The sequence below is a fragment of the Plasmodium yoelii genome, assembly GCF_900002385.2.
Source record: "Plasmodium yoelii strain 17X genome assembly, chromosome: 7".
Taxonomy (NCBI): Eukaryota; Apicomplexa; class Aconoidasida; order Haemosporida; family Plasmodiidae; genus Plasmodium; species Plasmodium yoelii.
In genome coordinates, this window is record NC_036179.2 from 170,028 (window position 1) to 194,542 (window position 24,515).

Below are 24,515 nucleotides of genomic sequence, written 5' to 3' on the forward strand. Positions count from 1 at the left end.
AACCTCGACACCAACAAAAATACATTGCGCAAAAGTCATTGGAAATAAAATACTACCATAAGGGTTCGAAAATGAAAAAAAATATTAATATCTATCACTATGAGCTATATATATGATACAAAAAATTATGGAGAATAGAGAATTACTTAATTGTGTAATTTTCAATAAAAAATAAGGAATCAGGAAAAAATGCATTAGATAATATATTAAATAATCTAATGTAATAACGATGACATTTGAATTATCTTTAGAAAGGGATGCCTTGAGAAAGGTATGGTATTTTAAAAAATTCACTGATATTAAGCAATATTTGATTTATAAGAAAAGTATTGTTGCTAAGGAGTGGAGAAAGGGAAAGGTATTGATTACAATGATTACTCATTTCACTGAGAACGTATGTAACGCATCCGAAAACAGCAAAGGGATCCATATAAAGAAGAACGACGCCAAGTTGAAGTTGTTTTAAGATCTATTGATGAGCAATATTGTCATGTTTCTAAAAATTATTATATTCTGAAGAAGGGAGCCTGTGAAATAATATGATTTTAACGATATTTGTAATTATAAAAAATTTATACTGCATTTAAACTAACATCTAATCTATTAGTGTCGTATATTTCATTTACACCTGTTTATTACATTTACATTCGTTGATGACTTTCCACTAATTAAAGCTAGCTAAAACTTCTAATCTATGTTCATCTATTGATAATGCATTTCAAAATCTACATAATAAAATAAATGTGTATTACATTTGAATCTGTGTATTATATTTAAATGTGTATTGCATTTGAATCTGTGTATTATATTTGAATATGTATTATATTTAAATGTGTATTGCATTTGAATCTATGTATTACATTTGAATTTATGTATTATATTTGAATATGTATTATATTCAATTTGTGTATTACATTTGAATTTATGTATTATATTTGAATATGTATTACATTCAATTTGTGTATTATATTTGAATCTGTGTATTATATTTAAATGTGTATTGCATTTGAATTTATGTATTATATTTGAATATGTATTACATTCAATTTGTGTATTATATTTGAATCTGTGTATTATATTTAAATGTGTATTGTATTTGAATATGTGTATTACATTTGAATCTGTGTATTATATTTGAATTTATGTATTACATTTGAATCTGTGTATTATATTGGATTTGTGTATTACATTTAATTTGTTTATTACATTTAATTTGTTTATTACACTGGATTTATGTATTACATTTGAATCTGTGTATTACATTCAATTTGTGTATTACATTTGAATATGTTGATAATGTGTCTATGTCTAAGCTAGCTAATATTTTGAATGCTTCTATAAATCTATATAATTACAAAGATCCTAAAACATATTATGAACAGCGTATTCCATCGGATGATATAATAATTTTTAAAAACATAGAACTATTGCTGATCAATAGATTACGAACAACCTATCACTTGGGTCCTATTCTTGTATGGGGAAACTTTCTTTTTTGGATAACAAGTACAATGTTGAGATGAGTACATGGGTACTCGTTTAATCAATACCAACCCAAGTTGACAAAAAAGCAATATATACCTACTTAAGAATATAAGATTGTGAAAATATCAGTGTCAAACAAACAAAATACCATACTAAATGATCTAATACATTCCATTTTTATCGATAACTCAAATAGCTCAAAAAATATTAAAATTTCTTATAAGAGTCCAAATTCTCATAAACAGCCAAAAAAAAGAACTAAAGAAAAAAAAGATGTGATAAAAAAGAAATAACAGATAAGGCAGAAAAAATAGTTGAGGAAATAACAGGTAAGTCAGAAAAAATAGTTGAGGAAATAACAGATAAGGCAGAAAAAATAGTTGAGGAAATAACAGGTAAGTCAGAAAAAATAGTTGAGGAAATAACAGATAAGGCAGAAAAAATAGTTGAGGAAATAACAGGTAAGTCAGAAAAAGTAATTGAGGATAGAGCATATAAGGCAGAAGAAATAGTTGAGTATATAACAGGTAAGTCAGAAAAAGTAATTGAGTATATAACAGGTAAGGCAGAAGAAATAGTTGAGTATATAACAGGTAAGGCAGAAAAAGTAATTGAGGAAATAGCAGGTAAGTCAGAAGAAATAGTTGAGTATATAACAGATAAGATAAAAAAGGAATATGGATACTATGTTAGGCAAAAAATAATACAGGTACGAAGTTGGACAAATGAAATATAAATACATATAAAAATATATATACAAGGCATTTGGCAAAATATATGAAATAAAGGCACATAAACAAGATGCGTATAAATATTCAAACGCACTTTCTATATGATGATGAGAGCCATGTCAAGTAGGGAAAAAATATATTACATATAATGAAAAAAAAAAAAAAAAAAAAAAAAATATACATGTTAAAATAATAAAAAAAATCCTAATTGCAGATGTCTCGAATCAATATAGTTGGCCATATAAATAACTCTACTTTAGAAACAATACCATAGTAATGTGGAATAATAACTGACAAAAAATATTAAGGCACTTAACGGTTATAATAACTTCCCAATTGAAGAATATCCATTGGCACTGATACATATATCAATAGAATAATATTATCTCTTCAATCTAGTATCATTAAATTTAGACAATGCTTCCTAAAAGAAAAAATGGCATAATACAAAATAGCACATACAATATTTAATTATCACAATGTTTTTTGGCAATTTCAAACAAATTGACACTAATATGTATATATACATACATTTTTTAGCATTTTATGCAACTTAATTTTATTTTATTTATATATTTTTTACAACACTTTTTACATTAAATTTTATTTATATATTTTTTACAACACTTTTTACATTAAATTTTATTTATATAACTTTTACAACACTTTTTACATTAAATTTTATTTATATAACTTTTACAACACTTTTTACATTAAATTTTATTTATATAACTTTTACAACACTTTTTACATTAAATTTTATTTATATATTTTTAACTACCATTATAAAAAAACTTTAATTTTTTCTCTTAAAACTTTATATTATATATATCATTTAAACTATAACATAGCATTAACATATATAGTATGTTAAAAAAAGAATGAACATATATTATTCATTTTTTCCAAAGTCCACCTTTTGATTTAAGGGTGATCTCAAAAATTGCATACAGATATGTCCACAAATGCAAAACTCGATAAAGATATTGATCTATATTTTTCAGTAATTAAATATGCATAAGAACGATATAAAAGTATAAATTAGCATAACTACAACAAAATAAAATGTTCACTTTTGTGTGTGATGAACCTTGGTGTATTTAAATTTTTTTTGTAAATTACGAAATAGGAAATGAAAGGTAACCATGTTATTCATAAAAAGAAATCGATAAGTTGTGATATATCACACATAAGTTATATTAAAAAGAAATAACCATGTTAATCAAATAAAATAAATAAATGTATATTGTGGTATAAATAATATAATCCAAATATAATAATCATCCTTTTTAAATAAATAGACATTTATAATATAACATACTCTGAGTTACATAATTACCAAAATATTAACATGAAAATATCAAATAATGACATTATATATTAACAATATTTAATATTTATGTTATCTTGACATATCAAATGTGTATATTACAATCTTTGAAAAACATCTTTTTATTACATTCCGTTCATATTAATATTTATCTCCATTATGTGTTCCAGGTTTTACTTCGTTTAGAGGTTAATAAATTGGCGGGATAACAATTTTTTTTATATTTTGGTATTTGTTACATTTAGCAATTTTATGTAGACCACGAAATATATCAACCCTAAAACAGAATCACAAGGCTTAACCTATATATATACATACGATACATATTGTTTTAACCTTATTAATATATATATATATATATGTTTAAGTTGTAGTTATTTTAAAAACATTACAAAGTGTAATTAAATATAATTAACAATATTTAAAAAAATAATGAATGAATATATTAAAATTTGCATTAATATATAATTGAATATGCTTCCCAAATTTAACATATGTCCATGCTTGGTAATTGATACAATATTATATAAATATTAGAACAATAACGCTACTCTATCTATCATATTATTTATAATTATTAGAACAAAATATGATATGAAATTTTATTAATATACATATATTTTAACTATTTTAAAATATAATTTATTTATACCACAAAACTATAAAGCTTAAAAATTAATATGATAATGTATTATTATATTTTCATGATAAATAAATTAAAGAGTATAAAACTTCTATATTACTAATTAATTTTAATACAAATGTAAAGGAAGTACAAAAAGAGAATAGTAATTACAATTAAAACTTAAAACATATTGTATATATAGTGCAATTTTTTATGTATTATTAAAAATGTTATATGCATAATAATATTTTATAGATAATGTTGTCTTATCGAATCACGATCAATATATATGACATCTATAGTTTATGGCTATCTACTATATATTGATAATATGTCTAATCAACATTAAAAGTATAACCATTAACCTGAAAGTATATTATAATATAGGAAATTGTTTCAAGTTAATCTAATTATAATGTGTATTCATTTATAAAAAAACATGAGCATCAATATTACTACCAATAAATAATTTTTATAAAGTTAACTGCACTTCTCAGATTAAATTAATTATTTTAATATTTAAAAATATAATAGACATGTTTTATATAAAAAAAAATCCATTATCAAAGAAATTTTGTAAAACAATGGGAAAATATATCAAAGCAATTATTTTAATATAATTATTAATACAAGTATATAAAATTATATTAAACAAATATAAATTTTTATATTATTTTCTTACTTTTATATTAAATGATTGATTTTCTATTAGGTAAAAACAGCATTGTTTTTTTCTATTATATATAAATATAAGATATATGTAATTCCATACGTAACGGGGTGTTTTACAAATTTTAAATTGAGTTTAATCAATTATAAAAATATAAAACTTGTGTGTTCATAATTCTATATATTAAAAATATCATTTATATAATATAATTAAAGTTATTTATTTTTAGATATTATAATATTAATGAAATTGTGAATCATCATATTTTTGATGTTCATTATATATGAAACCTTCTATTATTGACATCATCTTGTATTGAATTACTTAAATAAAAAATAAATTAAACTAACAAATCTGATAAAAACATACATTTTACCGTTTATATAATAGTTTTTTATACTTTATTGGAGAAAATTATTTGTTTCAATTTTAATTATATTTGTCCATATTTTCAAGTTGTCAATTTTTAACTAAAAAAATGCTAATATATATTTTAATAATTTGTTTGTAAAGTTCAAAAATGAACAATTTTATATTCAAATTATTTTTTTTCTTTTAAGCATCTCCATATATGTGAATAATACAACCCTTGCAGCCGAGCCTGTTCCAGGAGAAGATGCAGCACCCGAATTAACATATCATTATCTTACGTAATACAATACAACAATATATATAATATATATTACATATTTAATTATGAAAATATTAAATATACGCCTGTGCAACGATGTTATAAATACAATAACTTTATTTTTGTACACATAAAAAATGTGTTCATTTTTATTAATGATAGTTCAGAAGAAATATATGAAAAAAACACGCACTTATTATGTACCGATCCAAAAGAAACTATAAAAGCAGATGAAGTTATGAACGAAGCTGTGGAACTTTTAAAATATCATGCTACAAGTATAGATGATTATGAATTATGTGATAACAATACTGATAATAGTATGCTCTTTTATAACAAAAGACATCAAGGCTATATAAATGTTGAAAAAATTGAATATAAAATTAATAATCTGAATAAGGTATCAATTAACGAACAACATTAAAAGTTATATACCAAATTAAAATTAAAAATGATTATAATTTATATACATATGTTTCTCTTTACTTCCATTAGTATAATGAACTAGTAAACCAGTTATGGGATCCAGATAGTAACTTATTATTAAATAAATTCTCTGTTAAAAGTATACAAAACATAAATAATTACCCAAATTAACATATTATGGTTACTATTTATTCTTTCCCATATCTTCAAATTCATCATATTTTAATTATATCTATGCAATTTTACAATATGTTTTTAGGAAAAATTGTCCGTTTATACAGTCCAAACTTAGTAATGATACAGCACCGTTGCAAAATATGGCCGTGGTCTCGTCGTAAATATTTTTATGCTTTATCTGCAAAATATAAAGTAAGGAAAACTTTCCTCTCCTATTTCGTTATAAATCATATTTTTCGTATTATTCAAATACACTTTTATTAATTTTGTAAATATCAAAAGACAGAACTATAATTGTCATGGTTTCAGCAGATATAAATGATCACACCCCTTCCAATAAAGAATATAAAAACGCAAATTTATTCAAAACTGACATTGATTCTGAAGATGATATTAAAAAGGAAAATTAAAAAAAACGTTTGTTAACATAACTGGATACCTCATTCAAAAATACAGATGTGTTAATATCACCTATATCAAATCTGTAAACAATACACAAATTTTAATAACATAATAATTTATTTCAACGGTTGTTAAAAAAATATAGTTTTAAATAAGTGTACATATTTATAATTTGCAAAAAATTAAACATTTTATATGTTCATCCATTTATGTTTTTTTCTCAAATTAATGGACATGCTTCCTTTTAACAAAAATGCATTATTGGAAAAGCTTTAGATTATTTGTACTTCATAAATAAACATATATTTTTCACCACCGTGATATTAGAAGATTTATGTTAATAAAACGATTTATTTTCATGAATAGCATTTATTTATTGTTTCTATTGCTTTCATTTTTCTTATAAAACTCAAAATTTAAATTAAAAATTAGTTATTTCCAAATACATGAATGTCTTAAAATACATCAATCATTATACTCAGAATAATTTATTAATGATTTATTTTATCTTTCTTTTTTTCTCTCTTAAATATTCTCTTTGGAAGTCTTTTCGAATTCCAAATGATGAATAATAATATATTTTTAGAGTTATAAAAAAGGAAGTTATAATTGAAATCAAATAAATCAGTCATACAACACTGTTTTATATAGATTAACAAAATACATATATTTATATTATAATATTACAAAAAATACATTTTTTAATTGTCTATATAAGCCAAATTACTTATATTAATATGCAGATTAATTATTATTTTTAATCCGTATATTGAATTTTAAGGTCAGATTCAAAAGATCTGAACCCAAAACAAAGACTACTAATTATATTTATTATTCTAAAGAATTGTATTTTCTTTTATAAACAAAAAAAATCATCAACAAAAACAAACAAATAAATGGTGCAGGATCGGACTTCATATGTTTGTATATATTTAATAATGAATATTTTTCCCAATAAACGGGATTTATAAACTGTTCAGTCTGTTTTTTTTGAGTATGTGAATTTATAATTATTTGCACCTGTTTTTTTTGAGTAGATGAATCTATAAACTGTTTAGTCTTTTTTTTTGGAGTAGATGAATTTATAATTATTTCCACTTGTTTTTTTCGATCAGTTGAGTTTATAAACTTTTTATCCTTTTTTTTTCGAGGAGATGAATTTATAATTATTTCCACTTTTTTCTTTCGATCATTTGAATTTATAAACTTTTTATCCTTTTTTTTTTTAGATGAATTTATAAACTTTTCATCCTGCTTTTTTTGAGTATACGAATTTATAAACTTGTCATCCTGCTTTTTTTTTTTAGATGAATTTATAAACTTTTCATCCTGCTTTTTTTTTTTAGATGAATTTATAAACTTTTCATCCTGCTTTTTTTGAGTATATGAATTTATAAACTTTTCATCCTGCTTTTTTTGAGTAGATGAATTTATAAACTTTTTATCCTGTTTTTTTTGAGTAGATGAATTTATAATTATTTCCGCTTGTTTCTTTCGATCAGTTGAGTTTATAACTCTTTTTGCTGTTTCATTTACACCAAACATATTTATAGCCTTTTTCTTCTTTTTTTTTTTCTTCAATTTCTTTCCCCATACAAATGGCAAATACTAACATAAAGTTATGAAAAATATATAATATTTTATAGTGAGGAAATATTTTAAAAATTGTATATTTCACAATTTTCTTTTTTTTTACCTTGTTCATAATAACTAAAGCAACAGGAATTAAAAGAACTATAATTGAAACTATAATTGGTTTGTATTTTTTGAATACATTATTATCTATTCCTGGTATTTCATTTATTTTTACTTTGGATATTGGATTTTTCAGTTTAATCACTGGAATTCTCTCTGAAATTCCCCATGAAAGTCCCCATGAAAATCCTCCTGAAGTTTCCGTTGGAGCTGATGCTGGAGTTGCCTTTTTAGTTGATGCTGAAGTTTCCGTTGGAGCTGATGCTGGAGCTGCCGTTTGAGTTGCTGTTGGAGTTGCCGTTTGAGCTGCTGTTGAAGTTGCCGTTGAAATTCCCGCTGGAATTCCCGTTGGAATTCCCGTTGGAATTTCCGCTGGACTTGTCACTGTAATTGGCTCTGAAACTGGCTCTGGAATTGACACTTCTTTTTGAGGTTCTTCATGATTGATTTTTTGATCAAAATTTCCTTTTTCAACTGAATCCTGAGGCGGTTGCTGTATTTGAATTTCTTCCGTATAACTTGTCTGTAGTGAAGTTTCAGATGCAGTTTCAGGTGACGTTTTAAGTGAAGTTTCAAATATATTTTCAAGTAAAGTTTCAGATGGATTTTTTTGAGGTAATAAATTTTCTTGAGGTGATGATGAGTCAGTAAATAGTGATGAGTCACTAGATAGTAATGAGCCACTAGATGGTAATGAGCCACTAGATGGTAATGAGCCACTAGATGGTAATGAGCCACTAGATGATGATGAGTCAGTAGATGATGATAAGCCACTAGATGATAATTGGCCATTAGATGATAATTGGCCATTAGATGATAATGGGCCAGTAAATGATAATGAGCCATTAGATAGTAATTGGTCAATAGATGGTAATTGGTCAATAGATGGTGATTGGTCAATAGATGGTGATTTCTCAGTAGATAGTGATTGCTCAGTAGATAGTGATTGCTCAGTAGATAGTGATTGCTCAGTAAATGGAAATTGACCAATAAATTGTAATTGGCCAATAAATTGTAATTGGCCAGTAAGTGGTGATGGTTCATTAGGTGGTGATGGTTCACTAGATGGTGATGGATCACTAGGTGGTGATAGGTCACTAGGTGGTGATAGGTCACTAGGTGGTGATGGGCCACTAGGTGATGATGGGCCACTAGGTGATGATGGGTCACTAGATAGTGATGGGTCACCAGATGATGATGAGTCATTAGATAATGATGAGGGATTAGATAATGATGAGGGATTAGGTGATGGTAAGTCACTAGATAACGGTAAGGGATTAGGTGGTAAGTCACTAAATGGCGGTAAGGGATTATCTGCTGGTGGGTCACCTCCTGGCCCTTTTTCATCAGGTATATCTTCATATAATGTATAAGTTTCTATTGCTTTTTTAAGCTGCTCGTTCATATAACTAATCGTGGTATCAGAAAAATTTTTTAATGTACCGTAAACATTTTGTAAGGTTGGCACCGCCTTTTCATATAAATTATTGCCAATATTAGTAAGCGCACTACTAAAAAATGAGCTATAGGTTTCAAATGCATTTTTAATATCTAAATATGTCAATGTGTCATCGCTTTTCTCGAAATCTTTTTTTACAGGCACTGAACTTTTTTGTGGATCTTCTGAACTTTTTTGTGGATCTGCTAAACTTTTTTGTGAATCTGCTAAACTTTTTTGTGGATCTGGTGAATTTTTTTCTGGATTTGGTGAATTTTTTTCTGGATCTGGTGAACTTTTTTGTGAATCCGCTGAACTTTTTTGTGAATCTGCTGAACTTTTTTGTGAATCTGCTGAAGGGTTTTGTGAATTTACTGAAGGGTTTTGTGAATTTACTGAAGGTTTTTTTGGATCTCCTGAAGGTTTTTTTTGAATCCTTATTTGTCGGGAGTTCTGTAATTTTTTCGATCGGGTTTTTGCATTTTTAAATAATTTATTACAATCATCCATTCCTTCGATCTCTTTAATTTTTCGAATTTCACGTGGGCTACCATTATCTGTTCTATATTTTTCATAAGCATTTTTTAAAGTCGACAAAATAGTACAATGTCGCTTATCTTCAAAAATCCTATTTTTTTTATAAGCAAGATTATAGGCTTCTTCTTCCCAATTAGTAGCAAATTTTGAAAAACCAGAATAATCTGAAGGATCTTCAGAATGTTTATTAATTGCATTACACAGATCATTAAATAACCCATAAAGTTTACGCATTCTACCAATATTAAAATACAGTAATCTTTCGTTTTTTAAGATTAAATTAATATAATCTTTATACTCTTCAGAATTTTTTATATACGTGACATAAAAATCTGCCACCTGTTTGAAGGTCCCTGTGGTAATCAGTTTCATTTTATTACTTAACCATAGCATAACATACAGGATATATTCGTTACGTTCATTTTCAGATTCTATATCATTTCCAATGAATAAATTATTAAGTAATAATATAGTAACAGCGTTAACTACTTCACCGGAAGTTATACATTGTCCTTTTCCTGTTGCTGTGTTAGCTCGACAATAAACATTGTATAAATGAGTATGCCTATGATCCCTCTTGAAAGAAAAATTATCAGGCAAATATTGATCAGCATCTTTAAATGCTTCACACTAAGGAAATATTATAAAAATTAATAAAATATTTATTAATGAAATATTATGACATTTAAGTTAATTTATAAACAATGCAAAAACAACAAAATAAAATTCATTTTATTGAAAAATGTGTATACCACAGTGAGGCTCATTGTCCCGGATCTTATTTTTAATCTGTAAGCAATTTGTCATAATACTATTTTGTGCATAAGGAATGTATTGTAATAAAATATTTTATCCGATTAATGGTCTTCATATAATTAATATATATATTTAAAGCGATTCTGTTAGTTTTAATATTAAATTAACGTGCAATAATAATATAATAATATTATTAAAAAGGTATTTAATTTTCATTTATGACAATCACTAAATTTCCTTAAGCGGGTATTTGTTTAACATTTTTATCGTATCTATATATAATACATTTTATACATAATACAACTTTTTTAAATAATATCTTGAATAAATATATTGCACAAATTCATAGAATGTCATAACAAAAATATATTAAATTTGTTTCATGTAATAATATATTTATATTATAGGTTTGCAAATGAAAATGAATACATATTCACTATTTTTTAATAAATGTGTTTCAAAACTTATGTTACTATAAATATATTATTACTATAACTGTTAAAATTTTATTTTATTTTATTTTATTATTTGAATGTCAAATATTTATATATGTTATTATTCCATATTGAATGTTACATTTTTTAATATCATATCTAATAATATAAGACAAATTACTTCTTTAAATTATAATATTTAAAGAATAGGTTAACACTACTATTTTTCTAAATAAATATATGTAGTTCATATTTATAATATAATTAATATATATATATTATAAAGCCATTTTATAATATGTAATACTTGATTTATACTCAAATGTCCTTTATTAAATAATTTTATATGTATAGTTTTAAAACTCGAATAATATAAAAACTAATTTTAATTTATAAAAGAAGCTATATGAAATTCCTTTCATTTATTTTACTTAAATTTTGTAGGTTTATAATTTTAACATTTGCTTTTTATTTAGTGGTGATAGTAAACTTTTAGAAACAATCTAAATGAGTTTACCATTCTAGTGCATATTTCCGCTTAGAATCTAAATATATTATATACTATATATTTTATAATAAATCATTTAGTTCAATATAGAACAACTATATTTTTAATAAAACTATATTATTATTAATATTAGTTTGTTTGTAGTGTTAATTCTAATATTATCGAATTAAATCTTAAATAAGTGTTATAATATTCCATTTGATCTTGCATGCATATAATTTTAATATTGCCACCCGTTTAATAATATATATAACTACTGTATATCCATGTAATAGAATTAAATAAGCATAATATATTTGTTCGCATTTAACAATATTTAATCTAATATTGTTATTGTTGTTACTAATGGTATATCATTGTATAGTACAACGAAATAATTAATGCACTCAATAGTAATACTTTAAACCAATTAGTAATTTTCTTTGTTTCATTGTTTTAAAGTATAACATTTTAGAACATATATATTATCTCATAAACACGTTATATTTAAATTATATGTTTGTGAATCTGTATGTATATAATAGCCTAATAAAAATATTATTATATCAAATTAATTATTACATTCCTTTATAGTTAGCATTAATATATAATTGTATATGTTTCCCAAATTTAACATATTTCAGTGCTTAATCATGGACACAATATTATATATATATTAGAACAATAATGCCATTCTATCATATTATTTATAATTATTAAAAAAATTAAGAAAATTATAAAAAAAAATTATTAAAAAAATTATTAAAACAAAATATGACATGAAATTTTATTAATATACTTATATTTGTTCTTTTAACTATTTTGTTATATGATTTATTTATACCTCAAAATTATAAAGTTTAAAAATTAATAATGACTAATATAATATTATACCATTATAATAAATAAATTAATGTATATAGAACTATTTCTATAATTTGAATTTAAAACATTAGAATAAAATGGTACTATATGTAATAGAAAAATAAAAGGATAGTATACATATATCTCAATGTAAGTTTTATGCATTACTAAAAATGTTAGATGCATAAAACATCTTTTATAGATAACATTATATTATCAAATCTCAATCAATATTCCATGAATCTATATTCTATGATTATCTATTATAGATTTCAATATGTTTAATCAACATTAAAAGTATACCCATTCACCTGAAAGTATATTATAATATAGGAATTGTTTCAAATTAATATAATTATAATTTGTATTCATTTATAAAAAAACATGAACGTCAATATTACTACCAATAAATAATTTTTATAAAATTAACTGCACTTCTCAGATTAAATTAATTATTTTAATATTTAAAAATATAATAGACATGTTTTGTATAAAAAACTATCCATTATCAAAGAAATTTTGTAAAACAAATGGAAAAATATATAAAAACAATTATTTTAATATAATTATATTAAAACAAATATAAATTTTTATATTATTTTCTTACTTTTATATTAAATGATTGATTTTCTATTAGGCAAAAACAACGTTGTTTTTTTTCTATTATATATAAATATAAGATATATGTAATTCCATACGTAACGGGGTGTTTTACAAATTTTAAATTGAGTTTAATCAATTATATAAATATAAAACTTGTGTGGTCATAATTCTATGTATTAAAAATATCATTTATATAATATAATTAAGGTTATTCATTTTTAGATATTATATATAATATTATGAGTAATAATATTTTGTTCATTATTTATGAAACCTTCTATTATTGACATCATCTTGTATTGAATTATTTAAATAAAAAACATATTAAACTAACAAATCTGATAAAAACATACATCTTACCGTTTAAATAAAAGTTTTTTATATTTTATTAGAGAAAATGATTAACTTCAATTTTAATTATACCTGTCCAGATTTTCAAGTTGTTAGCTTTTAATTAAAAAAAATAATAATATATAATTTAAAATTGTGTTTGTAAAGTTCCAAAATGAATAAGTTTTATATTCAAATTGTTTTATTCCTTTTAAACACCTCCCTATATATGAATAATAAAACCCTTGCAATTGAACCTGCTCCAGGAGAAGATGCAGCACCCGAATTAACATATCATTATCTTACGTAATACAATACAACAATATATATATATATTACATATTTCATTATGAAAATATTAAATATACGCCAGTACAACAATGTTATAATATAAATACAATAACATTATTTTTGTACACATAAAAAATATGTTCATTTTGATCAATGATAGTCCAGAAGAAATATATGAAAAAAACAAGCACTTATTATGTACCAATTCAGAAGAAATTATACAAGCAGGTGAAGTTATGAACGAAGCTGTGGAACATTTAAAATATCATGCTACAAGTATGGATGGTTATGAATTATGTGATAAAAACCCTGATAGTAGTATGCTGTTTTATAACAAAAAACATCAAGGCTATATAAATATTGAAAAAATTAATTTTAAAGTTGATGATCCCGATAATGTATCAATTAAAAAACAATATTAAAGTTATATACCAAATTAAAATTAAAAAATCATTATAATTTATATAAATACATTTCTCTTTGTTTCCATTAGTATAATGAAATAATAAACATGTTATGGGATCCCGATTATCCCATTTTTTTCAATATGGGATTTGTTAAAAGTATACAAAACATAAATAATTAGTCAAATCAACATATTATTGTTACTATTTATTCGATATTTCGTGATTTATTATTTCCATTGTTATATGATATTATTTATTGCTTCTCATGTCTTCAAATTTATAATATTTTAATTTACATAATGCCAAATTATTATATTTTTTTAAAGTTGCCCGTGTATACACTCCAAATTTAGTAATGATACAACAACGTTACAAAAAAAAATTTGGACGCCGTCAGAGATATTTTTATGCTTTATTTACAAAGGTTGAAGTAAGGGAAGCTTTTCTTTTCTATTTCGTTATAAATCGTATTTTTCATATTATTCACAATCATTTATGTAATATATTTTTATTAATTTTGTAGATATCAGAAAACAAAACTATAGTAGTCATGACTTCAGCAAATATAAATGATCACAATCCTTCCAATAAAAAATATAAAAACGAAATTGTAAAAAGCGCAAATTTATTCAAAACTGACATTGATTCTGAAGAAGATATTAGAAAAGGAAAATTAAAAAAAACGTTTGTTAACTTAATTGGATACCTCATTGAAAAAAAAGACAGATATATTAATATCACCTATGTCGACTCTGTAAGTGATATACAATTTTGAATAACATAATAATTCATTTCAACAATTGTTAAAACAAATATTATTTTAAATAAGTGTGCATATTTATGATTTGCAAAAAATCTAAACATTTTATATATTCATCCATTTATTTTTTTTTCTTAGATTGAAGGACATAGTTACGGTTTCCTAAATGTATTATTGGAAAAGTTTTAGACTATTTTTCCTTCACATATAAACATATATATTTTTCAGCACCGTAATATTAGAAGATTTATGTTATAAAACGATTTATTTTCATGAATGGCATTTATTTATTTACTTTGTTTCTATTGTTTCATTTTTCTTATAAAACTCAAAATTTAAATTAAAAAATAGTTATTTTCAAATAGATTAATACTAATATAAAATGTCAAGAAACCTATGGTTTTTTCGGTACTAAATAATTTTATAAACTAATACATTTTTAAAGTTATAGAAAAGGAAGTTATAATTGAAAACAAATAAATCAGTCATACAACACTGTTTTATATAGATTAATAAAATACAAATATTTATATTATAATATTACAAAACATACATTTTTTAATTGTCTATATAAGCCAAATTACTTATATTAATATGCAAATTAATTATTATTTTTAATCCTTATATTGAATTTTAAGGTCAGATCCAAAGAATCTGAACACAAAACAAAAACTATTAATTATATTTATTATTCTAAAGAATTGTATTTTCTTTTATAAACATAAAAAATAAACAACAAAAATAAAATAATAAACGGTAAAGGATCAGTTTTCATAAGTTTATATATATTTAATAATGGATATTTTTTCCAATATATGGAATTTATAATCTGTTCAGTCTGTTTTTTTTGAGTAGATGAATTTGTAAGCTTTTTATCCTGTTTTTTTTGAGTAGATAAATTTGTAAACTTTTTATCCTTTTTTTTTTGAGTAGATGAATTTATAAATTTTTTATCCTGTTTTTTTTGAGTAGATGAATTTATAATTATTTCCACTTGTTTTTTTCGATCAGTTGAGTTTATAAACTTTTTACTCTTTTTTTTTCGAGTAGATGAATTTATAAACTTTTTATCCTGTTTTTTTTGACTCGATGAATTTATAAACTTTTCATCCTTCTTTTTTTGAGTATATGAATTTATAAACTTTTCATCCTTCTTTTTTTGAGTATATGAATTTATAAACTCTTCATCCTTCTTTTTTTGAGTATATGAATTTATAAACTTTTCATCCTTCTTTTTTTGAGTATATGAATTTATAAACTTTTCATCCTTCTTTTTTTGAGTATATGAATTTATAAACTCTTCATCCTTCTTTTTTTGAGTATATGAATTTATAAACTTTTCATCCTGCTTTTTTTGAGTATATGAATTTATAAACTTTTCATCCTGCTTTTTTTGAGTAGATGAATTTATAATCATTTCCGCTTGTTTCTTTCGATCAGTTGAGTTTATAACTCTTTTTTCTGTTTCATTTACACCAAACATATTTATAGCCCTTTTCTTCTTTTTTTTTTTCTTCAATTTCTTTCCCCATCCAAATGGCAAATACTAACATAAAGTTATGAAAAATATATAATATTTTATAGTGAGGAAATATTTTAAAAATTGTATATTTCACAATTTTCTTTTTATTTACCTTGTACATAATAACTAAAGCAATAGGAATTAAAAGAAATATAAATGAAAATACAAATGGTTTGTATTTTTTGAGTACATTATTATATATTCCCGGTATTCCATTTATTTTTACTTTGAATATTGGATTTTTTAGTTTAATCACTGGACTTAGCACTGGTTTGTTTAATCCTCCTTGATCTTCTTTATTAGAATTTGTTTTTTTAGATAATTCTGAAGACGATTGCAGTGTATTAGTTTTTTTATCAGAACTTAATGTTAATGAAGGTGGTAATGAAGATTGAGATGGATTATCTTTAGATGAATTATCTTGAGGTAAATCTTCTTGAGATGATGATGGGTCATTAGCTGATGGTGGTTCGCCTCCTGGGGCTTTTTCCTCAGATGTACAATTATCTAATTCATATTTTTCTATTATTTTTTTAAGTGGTTCATTCACATTATCAACCGTGATACCAGAAAACTTTTTTAATTTACAGTAAAATTTTTTTAAGGTTGGCGACACCTTTTTATATAAGTTATTGTCATTATTAGTTAACATAACACTAAAAAATGAACTATACGTTTTAAATGTATTTTTAACAAAGTCTGTATATCTCAAGATATCTTTGCCTTTCTCTAAACCATTTTTTTCATCCAATACATCTCGGGGCTTCACACTTAAAAATTTCGATGATGTTGCATCTTTACATAATTTTTTACAATCATATATTTCTTTTATCTCTTCAATTTCTGGAAGCTTATTTTTGATACGATTATCTTGTTTATATTTCTCATAAGCATTTTTTAAAGTCAACAACACATCACAATAATACTTATCATCAGAAGCCTTAGGTGTTTTCTTAATAAGATATTTGGATTCTTTTTCCCATTTATTAACAAAATTAAAAAAATCTGGGCAATTTGAAGGATTTCGGCAAATTGAAGGATCTTTGGTATATTTAGTAATTGCATTACACAGATCGTTAAGTAATTCATAAAGTTTACGTATTCTATAAATTTTAAGATTCATTATGTTTTGGCTCTTATTGATTTTATCAATATATGCATTATACTTTTCACTATCTCTTATAAACGCGACATAAAAATCTGCTACACTTCCGTAGTTCATTGTTTTAATTAGTTTCATTTTATTACTTAACCATAGAATAATATACGTGATATATTCGTTATTTTTATCCTCAGATTTTATATATTTATTTCCGGTGAACAACTTATTAAATAATAATACAGTAGCATTGCTAACTGTTTGGCCGGTAGTTTCATATTTTCCATTCCCTGTTTCCTTGTTAGTATGATAATAAGCATTGTATGTTCCAGTATATATATCATTTTTCTCGAAAGAAAAATCATCAGGCAAATATTCCTCAATGCTTTTAAATGCCTCACACTAAGAAAATATTATACAAATTAATAAAATATGTATTAATGAAATATTATGGAATTTAAGTTAATTTATAAACAATGCAAAAACAACAAAATAAAATTCATTTTATTAAAAAATGTGTATACCACATTGCGCGTCATTATGCTGGATTTTATTTTTAATCTGTAAACAATTTGTCATAATACTATTTTGTGCATAAGGAATGTATTGTAATAAAATATGTTATCCGATTAATGGTCTTCATATAATTAATATATATATTTAAAGAGATTCTATTAGTTTTAATACTAAATTAACGTGCAATAATAATATAATAATAGTATTAAAAAGGTATTTAGTTTTTATTTATGACAATCACTAAATTTCCTTAAGCGGTTATTTGTTTAATATTTTTATCATCTATATATAATACATTTTATACGTAATACAACTTTTTTAAATAATATCTTGAATAACTATATTGCACAAATTCATGGAATGTCATAAAAAAATATATTAAATTTGTTTCATATAATAATATATTTATATTATAGGTTTGCAACTGAAAATAAATATATATTCACTACTTTTTTAATAAATGAGTTTCAAAACTTATGTTACTATAAATATATTATTACTATAACTGTTAAAAATTTATTTTATTTTATTTTATTTTATTTTATTTTATTATTTGAATGTCAAATATTTATATATGTTATTATTCTATATTGGATCTTACATTTTTTAATATCATATCTAATAATATAAAACAAATTACTTATTTAAATTATAATATTTAAAGAATAGATTAACACAACTATTTTTCTAAATAAATTGCATGTATTTCGTATTTATAATATAATTAATATATATATTGTAACGGTATTTTATAATATGTAATAACTTTATTTATACCAAATGTTCTTTATTAAATAATTTTAGATGTATAGTTTTAAAACCTGGATAATATAAAACTAATTTTAATTTATAAAAGAAGCTATATGAAATTCCTTTCATTTATTTTACTTAAATTTTGTAGGTTTATAATTTTAACATTTGATTTTTATTTAGTGGTGGTAATAAACTTTTAGAAACAATATAACTGATTCTCCCATTATAGTGCACATTTCTACTTATAATCTAAACATATTATATATTACATATTTTATAATAAAAAATTTAATTCAATATAGAAAAACCATATTTTTAAGAAAACTATAGAATCATTAATAAAGTTAATATTATTTTTTGGTGTTGTTAATTCTAATATTACCGTATTAAAAAAATACTTAGTTAAAGGTTATAATATTCATTTGATGTTTTGTGCATACAATTTTAATCTTATCTCCCGTTTAACAATATATATAACTATTGTATATCCATGTAACAGAATTAAATAACCATAATAGATTTGTTCGTATTTAATAATATTTAATCTAATATTATTATTGTTGTTACTAATGATATATCACTGTTTACTACAATGAAATAATTAATGCACTCAAGAGAAATAATTTAAACCAATTAATAATTTTCCTTGTTTCAGTGTTTTAAAGTATAACATTTTAAAAAATATATATTATCTCATAAAAACATTATATTTAAAATATATATTTATAAGTTTGTGCATATATAATAATCTAATATAAATATTATTAGTTCAAAAAAAATTAAATATTATATATTTTTTCTACATAATTTATATTAATATTTAATTATATGAAGTTTTTACAACAAAACAATATTTCAATATTAGTTATTGATAAATATTTTACTAGATTATATGTATAGGAATATAATAACAACGGTATTTTATTTATCATATTATTTATAATTATTAGAACAAAATGTGATATTAAATACTATTAATATAATTATATTTTTTTAATTAGCTAATAATATAATATATTTCTAATTTATATATACTTCAAAACTATAAATTTTAAAAATTAATAGTGATTAATCTAATATTATACCTTTATAGTAAATAAATTAATGTATATAGAACTATTTCTACTATTTGAATTTAATACTTTAGCATAAAATGATACTATATATAGCCGAAAATTAAAAGGATTGTATACATATATTTATAACGCAATTTTTTATTAATATTCATATTTTATTGATTATTAAAAATGTTAGATGCATAAAATGCCTTTTATATATGACGTTGTATTGTCGATTCTCGATCGATATTTTATGAATCTATATTTTATGAATATCTATTATTACAGTTCAGTTGGATAACATAATTTAAATTAAAATCAATATGATACAAATAATAAGTTTTGCTAAATAAAATCTTTATCAAATAAAGAAACATATTGTGTTATACATAATTCAATATAGCTATGGTTAACAAGCTTTATATAATAAATAATTATGATATAGCATAATATTAATTCATATATAGCAATTATCTATATTAATATATATAATGTAGACATTTTATTTTAGTCATATTAAATCGACACGAACACTCAATTATATATATTATAACTCATGAAAAAATGTTATGTACCCGCTTTCATATTAATGGCTATGTTCCTTTTTTTGGTTGCATATTTAGACTTCAACTCAATATTAAAGGTACGAAATGGTAAATATATCTGATCAACATTTACAGATCAATAGATATTATCAAATTATAAACAAATTAATAAAAATATTCCCCTAACCCAAAATATAGATTACATAGAACAAAATAACAACCTCACAATACAGAACCCTGACCCAAAATACGAGTTTCCTAAAATGCAATTCTAAACTTGAACATAAACCATTAATATAGCTTATAATTTTATTAATAAATGTGTATAAATTAAGTTTATTTGAAATAATTACAAATATTAACTAAAAATTAGTAAATTATAAATCCATTAATATATAATATCTATGCATGGGAATAAGGATAAATACGTTTTTGACAAACACTAAACAAAGATAAATTAATTATATAACGTGATTATATATTAAATTAAAATATATATAATAATAAAACAAACAATCAAATTAAATTTCATTATTCTATAAAATGTAAAAAGTGTAACTTTTATGTCATAAAACATTAAATATATTATTTTTAATCATTTAAACAAGTATAATAAAACACAATAATAAAGAATGGTTATCTTGATACTTTTTCTAATTTAGAGCGAAATTTTAAGAATTTCCAATATTTCTTAATTACGGAAAGAATATGTGGTATAAATAGTATTATTAAGTATAAAGATACTGCCGATAATATCAAAAAGGGATCCCACAAATGTCGTCATCTTCTTAAATCTGCTTTTTTCATGTTTTTTTAACTTTCCAGTAATTTTGAATTCATTATAATTATTACTTGATTTAATTTTATTATATTCAGCTTCAAAATGATCATATTTAATCTCTAACCAATTTCCTTCATTTTCCAATTGATTAAAGTATTCATGTTCTGATACAGAAATATTTTCATATTTTTTTGTTATTATTTTATCTTGTATCGGTTGTATTGCTATTTCGCTATTCCTTTTATTATCAAGCTCTTTTTTTACTTTTTCTAATTCTTTTCGAAGTTCATCAATTAACTTTGTAGTTTTATTATCTACATTATTTAAATCGGGTAATGTATTATTTTCATTATGCATATTTACATGTGAATATGTAGCACTTTGAATATATATCATTTCTTCGTCATCATCATTGTACTCATTAAGTTGATTTGCAAGACTCAAAGTTGATTGATAAAAATCATTTAAATCGAATCGGTTGTCTACATCTGATAATATCCTATTATTTCTAAAGTTTATTACATTCCTTTCAAGGTATATGATTCTCTCGTTTACAAGGTATAATTCCTGCAATGAAATGAAATATTTATTAACATATATGTAATTAATTTTAATTGCTTCTTTAACTTAAGTGTCCTACCAATACATGAAACAATAATATAAGGTTAATGTAAAACAAATAGATACGATAATTATAATGAAATAGTATTAATAATAAAAGGTAGTAGTGTATAACTTACATTTTTTGCACACTCAAAAGAACAAATAATATTTGAAAAAAAAACAAATTTTAAATTACTGATTCTCATTTTTAACTTTATTAAATAAATGAAATCATGATAATAACTTCATATTTGTTGGTTTTTTGTTATAAAGTTTGTGAATAAATGAATATATTTATAAAAAAATATGACATTTATTTTATTTATTAATTTTTCGCATTTTCAATAAAGCTAATTATGTAACCGTTGTAATAAACTTAGTTATATTCATTAAAAGCATTTATGGATATGAATATATATTTTTTTTTTCAAATAAATATTAATTTTTCTCGAAGAAATACAACATTTTTAATATTTTAATTATAAAAAAATATATGTATATAATAATTTTTCCATAAAATATATTTTTGGAATTTTTTTATACAAATAGACTTTTAATGTAATTTATAATATGTTGGTATATTTAATGATACACGGTTGTAATATTTTATAAACTTATATTTTTCTATTATTGTTTACATACAACTTAATAAATATCAATTAAAATAATAAAATATTAGATATATATATTTTACATATGAATAAATACAAACATATAATGAGAGCATTAACAAAGCATCATTGATATTTACATTTAAATTGTTTCTAATTTATTATCATATTTCTCCAATTTTAAATATTACTTAATAATATTCTTCACTTTATCGCTTTTGTGTAAAAATTTATTTTTTTATATATTAGTATGTAATAATTTTATTTATAAATATATCTCAAAATATACAATATCAAATATATGATTTCTATTAAAATCATATAAAATATACATATTTTCAAATGAAATCGAAACAAATAATAAAATTACAATATTAAATCACAAAAATAATACATATAGAACCAATATATTGAAAGAGGTACCAATTTATTTTTATCTCAAATCGAAAAATGAAATATACTTAATTATATTAACTTTCATTTTCATTTTCATCATATTCATTTAACAGATGTTAAGACACTTTTTGTATTTAAACAATACAATATTTTGACTTTTATAAATAATAATTAAAGACAAAGAAATATTATAATTCAGTATAATAGAAAATTTATTTTATGTTTTATTATAAAATAAGAAGCAAACTCTTGACATGTATCATATATACACAATACTTCCTTATATTAATAGACAAATTTACTATTTAGTATTCTTTAAATTTATATATTTTTTAAATTCGACTTCAAATATAGGCTAATTAAATTTATAATTCTTAAGAATTGCACTTTCTTTATAAAAAAAAATAAATTAATAAATGTGCAGGATCGGCTTGCACAAGTTTGTATATATTTAATAATCTCATTTCCATCAACTCAATTTACGACATTTTTCATCTTTTTTCCTTACTTTCATTTCTCTCAACTCATAAATACTAACATAAACACTAACGTAAAAACCACCAAAATATATAAAATTTTCAATTGAAAAAATATTGTAAAATATTATACTAATTCTTAAAATAATGGGTATTAAAATAAATATTCCTTTAACGTACCATACCTTCTTTAAATATATTTCCTCCAAATAGTACTTTATACTTTTATTACATTCAAATTCATTTTTCCATCACCCCATTTATCATCTGATTCAGGTGTTACTAATGGAGTAAATCATAATAAATTATTTTTCTCCAATTCCCCTCCTCCCCCAGTTGTTCATATTAAATATTGTAATTATTTAAATAAACGTTCTTTTCTAGGACCAAGTCGATTCTAATATTTGATCAACTGATCCATAAAACATGAACACCTCGGTATTAAGAATATTATAATTAAAACATAAATTAACTACATATATAGATTTCTTGACTTTACAACTTTATGTTTCATTATTTTATTTATTTGTATTTTTTTTAATTTTATATATAATGTTTTACTATTAAAAAGAAATTTATAATTTGTATTAATTTATAAACAAACATAGGCGTCAATATTACTACCAATAAACAATTTTGCTAGAAAAATTTTATTTAGTAAAATGTGTATTAAAGGGGATAAAAAGATCAGAGTGTTTGATTTTCATAATATAAAATTTAGCATACTGTTATTATGATGAGCTAAAAAATATTGTTATTTAGTAGTATTAGTAATATATAAAATTAACTGCATTCCTCAGATTAAATTAATTATTTTAATATAATATTTATATACTATGGGTTTTTTATTAATTAGTGCAAGCAATATGCGATTCCATACGTAATGAGCTGTTTTATAATTTTAAATTTAGTTTAATCAATTATAAAAATATAAAGCTTCTGTGCTCATAATGTTATATATTAAAAATATCATTTATATAATATAATTAAAATTATTCATTTTTAGATATTATATATAATATTATGAGTAATAATATTTTGATGTTCATTATTTATGAAACCTTATATTATTGACA

At 22.2% G+C, this 24,515-nt stretch overlaps 4 protein-coding genes and 1 pseudogene across 4 annotated transcripts, besides 1 other annotated feature; 2 read left to right on the forward strand and 3 right to left on the reverse strand.

The window, feature by feature from the left end:
- The first annotated feature begins 5,361 nt into the window (after positions 1-5,361).
- PY17X_0700100 lies at positions 5,362-6,485 on the forward strand (annotated as a pseudogene).
- Positions 5,362-6,485: a sequence feature (fam-a protein, pseudogene).
- Positions 6,486-7,308: 823 nt separating this feature from the next.
- On the reverse strand, positions 7,309-10,914 carry PY17X_0700200 (PIR protein; the record flags this gene model as incomplete). Its single annotated transcript, XM_022955455.1, has 3 exons — positions 7,309-8,085; positions 8,174-10,777; positions 10,900-10,914. The coding sequence occupies 3 exons, from the start codon at positions 10,912-10,914 to the stop codon at positions 7,309-7,311; spliced, it is 3,396 nt and encodes a 1,131-aa protein (XP_022811735.1).
- A 2,882-nt stretch (positions 10,915-13,796) lies between these two features.
- Positions 13,797-15,268, forward strand: PY17X_0700300 (fam-a protein; the record flags this gene model as incomplete). The annotated part of the gene is made up of 6 exons (XM_022955456.1): positions 13,797-13,927; positions 14,073-14,310; positions 14,406-14,475; positions 14,646-14,749; positions 14,843-15,073; positions 15,218-15,268. 6 exons carry the CDS (start codon positions 13,797-13,799, stop codon positions 15,266-15,268), a joined length of 825 nt encoding a protein of 274 aa, XP_022811736.1.
- A 499-nt stretch (positions 15,269-15,767) lies between these two features.
- PY17X_0700400 (PIR protein) lies at positions 15,768-18,239 on the reverse strand (the record flags this gene model as incomplete). The annotated part of the gene is made up of 3 exons (XM_022955457.2): positions 15,768-16,625; positions 16,714-18,102; positions 18,225-18,239. 3 exons carry the CDS (start codon positions 18,237-18,239, stop codon positions 15,768-15,770), a joined length of 2,262 nt encoding a protein of 753 aa, XP_022811737.2.
- A 3,024-nt stretch (positions 18,240-21,263) lies between these two features.
- PY17X_0700500 (fam-b protein) lies at positions 21,264-22,162 on the reverse strand (the record flags this gene model as incomplete). The annotated part of the gene is made up of 2 exons (XM_022955458.1): positions 21,264-21,920; positions 22,094-22,162. The coding sequence occupies 2 exons, from the start codon at positions 22,160-22,162 to the stop codon at positions 21,264-21,266; spliced, it is 726 nt and encodes a 241-aa protein (XP_022811738.1).
- Positions 22,163-24,515: the final 2,353 nt, after the last annotated feature.